The 9,031-nt window shown below is 43.8% G+C and overlaps 1 protein-coding gene across 4 annotated transcripts in view; it reads right to left on the minus strand.

Moving 5' to 3' along the window:
• The window catches only part of RIPOR1 (RHO family interacting cell polarization regulator 1), a 44,480-nt gene extending 37,245 nt beyond the window's left edge, over nucleotides 1–7,235 (minus strand). For 2 of the 4 annotated variants that reach the window (XR_010068628.1, XR_010068629.1), the window contains exon 1: nucleotides 3,548–3,641. Coding sequence is in view for 1 of the 4 variants with exons in the window: in XM_063313209.1 (XP_063169279.1) it covers nucleotides 3,548–3,566 (19 nt within the window). In the remaining 3 variants the exon portion in view is untranslated. Of the gene's footprint in view, nucleotides 1–3,547; nucleotides 3,642–7,214 lie in introns of those variants that run through there. The other 2 variants (XR_010068630.1, XM_063313209.1) reach the window with 2 other exon arrangements.
• Between the last annotated feature and the right edge of the window lie 1,796 nt (nucleotides 7,236–9,031).

The raw sequence follows: 9,031 nt of genomic DNA on the forward strand, positions 1-9,031 counted from the left end.
ACGAACATAGAGATGAAACCCAAGTGAGGTTTCAGTTTTGCCAGCTGGAGGTTGTGGTCCACAGACAAACAGAGAAAGGCCACCAAGAGTGTTGTGTGCTCCTTCTTGCTTTCTTTCTGAATTCAAATCTCCAGCCCCCCCACCCCCAAACTGCAGCATCATAATGTTCATGATTTCCCCTTGTTTAATTTGCCAGCAGAGTTGAAAAGCTATGCAAGATTCCTTTCTGGACACAAATGAAAGTTTAGGACCTTACCTATGAAACTTCCAGGTGGCCTCTGCAAAGCTAACACCAACATTTGGCAGCTACCAGCACCCCCAATTCTTGATGGGGCTCACTGCTGATTGCCTATCCTGACTCTCTACATTCCACCATGACCAGCATTCCAAGTAAGACCACTTAACTGCTGGATCTGACAGCGTCAACCTGGAGCACTACAGAGAATTAGAAGACTGGAGAGACTTGGCACAACCAGTATTTTTCAGAGATCTGCAATCACAACTGTCAGGGAATACTGACAGAATAAGGGGTCCATAAGAAGACATTTTGTTCCTCAGACTTGGAGCCAGCCTTGCTTACGCAGACCATTCTCTTAGGGTTCCTGCCTACAGGGCTATGGTAGGACCTTCTCTAGGATGGTATTCTAGGACACCCAGAGTCCCTCTGGTGGGAGGAGAAGGGTGGTGACAAAGTTGATAAATAAATAAATAAAATAAAATTTTAGAAGTAGAATTCTCCTTCCAAGAAGGATCAACCTTGTCCCTGCCAACCACACTGGAATCACAGTCTGTATTGTTCCCAACCAACAGGGATGATAAGAGTTGGAGTTAATGTAACTGGATGATGTTAATTGGGGAAAGGTTAATGCTGATTCTTAGGGGAAAATGGTCAAAAATCTGTTCCTTCCCACTACTGAATTTATGGGATGCCCTGAAAAATGTGCTGTTTGGAGGAAAAGCAATAGAGATAATTGTCAAAGTGTGAAATTAAGATTGAAGTGGAAAAGGAAATATGAAGGATGTCTGAATATTGGACGCCCATTGTCAAAAGAGGGAGAAGGAAGAGGGTGTCAGGAATTAACTGCAAGGACAATAGGGTTGAGGAGATCATTCAACCTTGCCCTGTTCATCCCAGGTTCAGTTGATTGTGAATATTATTTTTATTGTTCCTCAGTCAATTTTGCCTGTTGATAACACCAAGTAATTATCAGTGAAACCTATGCTTAAAGGCTTTGACAGCCTATCCTAATGTCAACTCCTACTCAGAGGGCAGCCTTTTAGCATCATGCCTGCACCAACAGCATCCAAATTACTAACTCTGTCGCCCTGATGCCAAGTCTTCCTTAATAGCCTTGTTTCCTTGTGATACTTTATTATGCTGTTTATAAAATATGTAAGCTGTCTTGAATACCTTCCAACTCCAAAGGCAGGATAAAAAAACAAAGAACAAGCAGGGCACTGAAGACTCTTTTCCTTCCTTCAACATCGACAGCATCAACTGTTTAGATGCTTCCAAGAATCTTTTTGGTCCTAGGAGCGACAAACTTGCTTTTCTGCTCTTCGCCAAACAAATATATGACTTCTAGTGCAATGTATACTGTGGCCAGTGTCCCAGCCTATTGTCATGGAAGAGAGACATACAAACCCACAACCCTGGAATTAGCTAGTTAGTAAAAACAAACAGAAGAGTTTTGCAGAATTGAGGCACCAACTGATGCCTCCTGACACACCTCTTTAAAAATCTTGTTCAATCCAATCCCCATACTTCTTTTGCCACCATAAAGCCTAGTAGTTTATGCAATGTTTATCCTCTTTAAAAAACACTGTACAATGTTGGGAAGGGGAAGGGGAGTCCTTTTCTTCTTTTAAAGAGCACAGGGAAGTGGATTTTTATCCTGACCACCCTGCTGGACAGGTCATATGGAGAAATGTTGAAGGCTACCCTATAACCAAAATTGAACATGGATTTGAACCTCAGCCTCTCTGGAAAAATCCTCACTATGACACAACACCAAGGTTATGTTTGCTCATAATCTAAGTCAGGATTTGTTTGTTGAACAAGCCATAGCCATAGCCAGTTTTGTTGATGAACAAAGCAATCATCACTTGTTTGTCAAATTCCTGACTTGTTTTCCTTCCCCTTCCTCTGCCAATGACCAGATTTGGGTGGAACATAAAAACAAAAGCAAGCCAGGGACATGCCATGATTCTGGGTTCAAGCATAACATGCTATAAAGCAAGTCAGGACTGAGAAAACAAACCAAGGGTTCAGATTTTGGTTTGTTGCTCAAAATAAACCATCATGTCTTAGGATGGGCATGCATATCACATTAAGCCAAAAGCAAATAGCCCTTTATACTTTAGCCTTGCACATGAATTAGATCTAATTCTTGCCTTTTTACCTTTCTGCTACCACCACTCTGCCTTCTACCTGCAAGCAAATATTTCCTGGACAGCATCAACCCCTTTCTATAGTCCATCAGTCTCAGCTAGTTTGGCAATCTGATCTTGTCCCGCCCAGCTGGAATGGGGCTGCACTAGTATCACCAGCACTCCCACGATACTTCAAAGCAGCCCAACTAGATATTATGTAGGGATCCTGGCAAGGACCAAGGAAAAGGCACAACAGAGCTGGCACTGGAAGGCTCCCGTCTTGAAAAACACAGCAAAGAGTCTTGCGGCATCTTGAAGATCAACAAGTCCATTATGGGAGAAGCTTTTGCGCCAAGATTCCTGGCCAATGTTTTTGCCACGTGGCCCTGTGCTTTTGGCTTGCCCCCCTAGAAAATATTGGGGTGCAGAATCAGCAATATAAAAATCTATATGACAACCCCAAAAGAGACTAATGCTCCCCACTTTGGCCAATCAGTGGCAGGATAGTTCCCCTACCACCAATGTCTCTATGATACTGTCACAGCTAAAATCTTGTCATCCCCCACTGTATGAACCCAAAGTAATAATAATAATTTATTAAACTTGTACGCCACCCAATTCTCAATTACTCTTTCCGACCCCCTTCTTTTTCAACCACCAGGCAATTTATGGATTCACAAATATACAACAACAATAATATACATCTGTAGGTAAACGCATGCCATTAAGCACAACACAAATTTAATGCACCAGCATGCTGCAAAACATCACATTCTTAACTGCCACCTTTTCAGCAAGAGGGGATCTCCTTTGTGAACCTTGCCTTCCACATCAGCCCTCCTGATTTAAGCCATTCAGAATGAGTCTGCCAGCTTGGCTCTAAGGGCCTACCTACCTCTCAGAGCAGGATCATCTACAGTATATTACCATCAGGACTCAATACCCATGCGGTAATAGCCATGACCCAAATCAACCAACCCCATACTGTAAATCTGAGAGGTTGCTGCTGAGAGGTTGTATCTTCACAGCAGAGGTGATATTGAAACAAGAATCTCCCTGCCACAAGCTGAAGGATTCTCAGTGCTACAAGAGTGCAGACTCTGCTTCCTAAAGCTCATCCCACTTTGGATCTGGAGATGAAGGAGAGTCTCCCTTTTTCAAGGAGCACCATTACCTTGGTACTTCCCTTTCATCCTGAAGCTGGGCTTAGTGCATCATCCAGAGGTGGAGAGGAAGGCTCTGTCCCTCAAGGATCAGACAGGGTCCTGAGTGCCTGGTGATACTGCTTCTTTGTATAGTCCGGTGAACTGCAGCAGACAGAAGTTCTGGCCGGCCAGCCAAACGCGTCTGTGTGTCTCCTCCCAGTCTTCCCTTCTTCCCTGACATCACCACAGTTCCTGCTACTCCCAGGGTGAGTCAAAAGCCACACAGCAGTGGAGGAAGCCAGGAGAAGGGAGAATGGAACAAGATGCCCCACGAAGAGCAGCTATTTTTCCACTGCCTTTTCCTTTGGAGATCTTGGTTCTCAAACTGCAAAGTAAGAGTCCCTCCTACTTTAAAAAAAAAATCAACCATTTTTCTTTCTTCCCACATCATTTTAGGGCACTTTTTCTTAATCCTGATATCCAAGATATGAGTCTGTAAGCTAAGTTCTAAAAAAGAGATGATGAAGCCATGTGTTTTGAACACAGATGAAGCCATGTGTAAACATGGTCTACATTTAATTAGGAACATAAGGACTAAATTAATGTTAAATCGTAATCAGTAGTTAATATATGGACCTCTCCTTTTCCTCCTAATTAGTTTTTTTCTTTCTTGTCATGATTATTTTAATTACCATAATACAGTGTTTCTCAACCTTGGCCACTTGAAGACATGTGGACTTCAACTCCTAGAATTCCCCAGCCAGCATGGCTGGCTGGGGAATTCTGGGAGTTGAAGTCCACACGTTTTCAAGTGGCCATGGGTGAGAAACACTGCCTGTCCTAACAGCCAGGAACCACGCTGAGACAAGGAATAGGTCTCTAGTGTTTTATTACTGCTACATAACAAAATCCTAACAAACTGAAGAAGCGTGGGAAAAACCCAGACATATAAACCCCAAAGACTAAGGCGGGCCTGATCTGTGTCTCTTTGAATGGCCACCTAATTCCTCAGTGCTACGCATGCGCTTTACAGCCTGGATGGGAGCCCCCTGCTCGCCATCCTCACTCATGACACTGCCATAATAAAACCAGGATTTTCTTCTTCTTCACTATATAACCACTATTTATTTTCTTTTATTTTTTTCCTGTTGGTGCTGCAGTTTTTGTTTTTCACTATTCAAGATAAAATAAAAATATTAAATATCATATTTAATATAAATAGTACTTTTATATCAAAATCTTTAATTTTCAGTATAAATATTAAAAGCCTTGTGGTTCTGCAATTATATAAAGGTATAATTCCCAGATCTCCAGCCAGGTTTAATGCACTGCCCCTGCCTGCAGCTGGGTGAGTTCCAGAGATGGAAGAGACCTCTGAGAATTTTAATCAACATATTTGGAGGTGAGCAGGCTCAGGGTTTTGCCTAAGGTGACCACATGCAAAAGAGGGGAAATGTGCTTCTTAATTGGCCCAGAAAAGCGAGACTTTCTTTTTGTTTTCTTTAATCAACCAAGCTCGTTTTGCAGAGATGAGAAAACCACTCTCAGAAAAACATCTGCTTCTGTGCAGCATTAGAAATTGAGGACTACTATCCATAATGGGTTCCAGTCAACAGCTCTCCATTTCTTTCAACTAAGAATCCCATATCAAAATCATTAATACTAATACTAATGAGGAAGAGGAACAGCTGGTAATGAAACCCCACAGGACAGGCATAATCCAGCAGCTGAAGACAACTCTCTGAGCATAGACAAAAGGCCCTTCTCTGTTTCTTGAACTGCTACAGTTAGATTGTTCCATCTTCTTCCATCCTCTCTTGACCAGAAACACAAGTCTAAACAAAACGCAAACTCCACAGTTGAAAAGCACAGACTCATCCAGATGTGTGAATCCCAGCACCTTTCTCTTTAAAAATTAAGTCCCCAGTTCTGCTTTCGTAACTGGGAGGAACAGGTCTGCCCTGGGAATGCCACCAGAGATGAACCAAGATGCTGCCACAAGTCAAATGAGAGTCTTCTCAGACTCACCGCACCCATTTTCCTGAATACAGCCCTCTGCTGTAATCTTCTGCCCATCTCATCAAAGAGACCGACATGGAATTGAAACGATGCTTTCAGAAAAAGCCAACAGGTCATGGGAGACCATGTTTTCTGTTGTTATGAAGGGAAAAAAAGGAGCACAGTTAAAAATGCTGCTCTTATGAGAAGATAATAACTTTACCAGGCTGCTAACCTTACTGGAAGACTTATTCCGTCAAATTGCCAAATACTTCCAAGAAAAGTGTTTGTCATCCTGTAAAAGGAAAAACTGCCTTTTTATGGAAAAATGGCTTGAGGGACCACATCTACTCAGAGGCCTCCTGCTCATTTTCTGCGTAAAGACAGAATTGAGAGTCCTCGCAGTACCCCAAGTGTCTCCAACTCCTGACGGCCATAAAATGCCACTCGTATTCCTCTCACACAGCAATTAAGCTCAACAATGACAGACACCAGATTTAAAATTCTTACAGAGTAGATGAGTATTGCTTCACTGAGAGGAGCACAATAGGTAGTCCTCAAGTTATGACAGCAATTGGGACGGAATTTCCGTTGCTAAGGGATACGGCTGTAAAGCGCAACATCACATGCCCGCATCATTTAGTAATAGCAATCCCAACAACCGTCATAACCGCAGGACCACACAGGTCATTAAGCGAGGACCTCACACTCTTGCAACATGGGAAGAGGTGGGAGTTTCAGGCAGGCAGGCCGGCAGGCGAGAGCTACAGGCAAGTGCTACGGGCGGGTGGGCACCATGGAGCACAAGCAGGTGGGCAAAAATGTGGTGGGAACAGGAGCAATTTGTGACCTCCTGCTGGCTTCCCCATTGACTTTGCTTGTGGGAAGCTGGCAGGGTAGGTTGCAAATGGCGATCACGTGACTGCGGAACGCTGCAACTGTTATTAAGTGTGAGCCGGTTGCCAAGCACTCAAATTGCAATAATGTGACCGCAGGGATGCTGCAACGGCCGCAACTTTGAAGACCAGTTGTAAGTCCCCCTCATTCATCTCCATCATAACTTTGAACAGTAGCTGAACAAGTGGTTGTAACACAAGGGCTACCTCCAAGCACTATTCAGCTGTTGGAAAGGATGTTTAAAGAGCAGGCAAACAAAATGAGCATCTGTCTGCCATCGACATGTGCTCAACCGTAGAATACAGGATGAAGAGATAGACAGCTAGAAGACAAACATGCACCATTTTCAGGCAGGAGAAAAACCCTTTAAGTATAAAGACAGCCACAAAATGAACATCCATAACCATTTAGATGTTCAACCAGCCAACTACAGATCACTGGGGGGTGAGGAGGAGAATCAGCACTTATTTCATAATATTTACACCAGTCCTGGAAATGACACTGGGCACTTCTGCCACTCCCTGTCACCTGCCACTCTCTGGTACTTTGGAGACTCTCCCCTTAGTAGTGGGGTCCCAGAGCCCCAATCCTAAACAGCAGCACAACCTGCACAGCTGTTCCACAACTTGCAACAGAAACAGCCCAGTCCAAGCCACCCGTGAAGCTCCAAAAATTAGTTCCAGCACAATAAGCAGAAGGAAACAAAGCTCATCCCTTCTAATTTGCAATCCACACCACCGTAAACACATGCTCACGCCCCACACAGTTAGCTGAGCTGGCCCACCCTACCTTTCCACAAACCTGTATGTCTGGAATCTTGCAGCCCGCCAACCAAGAGCTACACCTTTTTGCTAGAAGGTTGGCATTAAATCAAAAGTCGCCTCTTCTAAGAAGTCTCCCCTAACAAGAAGTGGGGTGGTACACCATTGTCTGGAGACAGGGCAATCCAATTCAAGCAAAATGCAAGCCGCCCGTTTTGGGTTCTCTGAAACGCCTGAAGGTTCAGGAGAGATAAGGACACCCCTTTTCTCTTTCTCGCTCACAGTGCCACCTTTAGGTGACAGCCTTTAACCATTTTTAGGACTAATTAAAAAGTAATCTTCTCCAACCAGGAGCTCACCAGACGTGCTTCACGTCGACTCCCAAAATTTCTCAACCAGATGGCTGGGAAATATGAGGGATGAAGTCCAAGATACCTGGAGGACATCTGGCAAGGAAAAGCTGAATTAAAGCATTCAGAAAGCAATTTCTGAGTTCTTTAGGTTGCAGGTCAAGCCAAACAAAAAGAGGTATGAGATGTTCAGACACAGAAGTATGTTGCTAGGTGCGCAAAAAATGGAAACAAAGAGGGAAAGAGTTCCAAGTGCCGGTAACAAAATGAATGTATTGTTGACCCAATGCATGTCTGGAAACAATCCCTTTATTAGGGACACTAAAGGGAGAAAAACCCAGCCCTAAATCTGCAGCAGTTTATAAAATATGTTATGCATCACTTGTATGCTATTGCTAGTTCTATGGAGAGCACTAAGCTAGGGAAAGTTATGAAAGGCCCATACTGAAATGATGAAGAATGCCAAGATGGAACCCTCTGAAGATTTTGGATTAAACTAAACATCATCTCTAATCAGCATGGCCATGTTGATTATGAATTAAAGAGCTGTAGTCAATCACTCTTCAGCAAAGGGTCGTTACCTTGTCGTGGTTCTGGAGCTTGAGCACCTTAATGATGCCATGAGCTAAACCGTGAAGGGCCACCCAAGACGGGAAGGTCATGACAGAGAGGTCAGACTAAATGTGATCCCTGGGGAAGGTAATGGCAACCCACCCCAGTATTCTTGCCGTGAAAACTAAATGGATCAGTACAAACAGAGATATGTCAGTATACCATCGGAAGATGAGACCCCCAGGTCGGAAGATGGTCAAAATGCTACTGGGGAGGAACAGAGGATGAGTTCAACTAGCCCCAGACGCGATGACGCAGCTAGCTCAAAGCCGAAAGGACGGCTAGTGGCTGACGGTGCTGGTGGTGAACGGCGAATCCGATGTTCTAAGGATCAACACACCATTGGAACCTGGAATGTAAGATCTATGAGCCAGGGCAAATTGGATGTGGTTATTGGTGAGATGTCAAGATTAAAGATAGACATTTTGGGCATCAGTGAACTGAAATGGACTGGAATGGGCCACTTCACATCAAATGACCACCAGATCTACTACTGTGGACAAGAGGACCACAGAAGAAATGGAGTAGCCTTCATAATTAATAGTAAAGTGGCTAAAGCAGTGCTTGGATACAATCCAAAAAACGATAGAATCATCTCAATTCGAATTCAGGGCAAGCCATCTAACATCACAGTGATCCAAATATACGCCCCAACCACAGATGCTGAAGAAGCTGAAGTAGAGCAGTTCTATGAGGGTCTGCAGCACCTACTGGACAACGAGCCTAAAAGAGATGTTATTTTCATAATGGGAGACTGGAATGCTAAGGTGGGCAGTCAAATGACACCTGGAATTACAGGTAAGCATGGCCTGGGAGAACAAAACGAAGCAGGACATAGGCTGATAGAATTTTGCCAAGACAACTCACTCTGCATAACTAACACTCTCTTCCAACA

The sequence above is a fragment of the Candoia aspera genome, chromosome 11, assembly GCF_035149785.1.
Source record: "Candoia aspera isolate rCanAsp1 chromosome 11, rCanAsp1.hap2, whole genome shotgun sequence".
NCBI lineage: Eukaryota > Metazoa > Chordata > Lepidosauria > Squamata > Boidae > Candoia > Candoia aspera.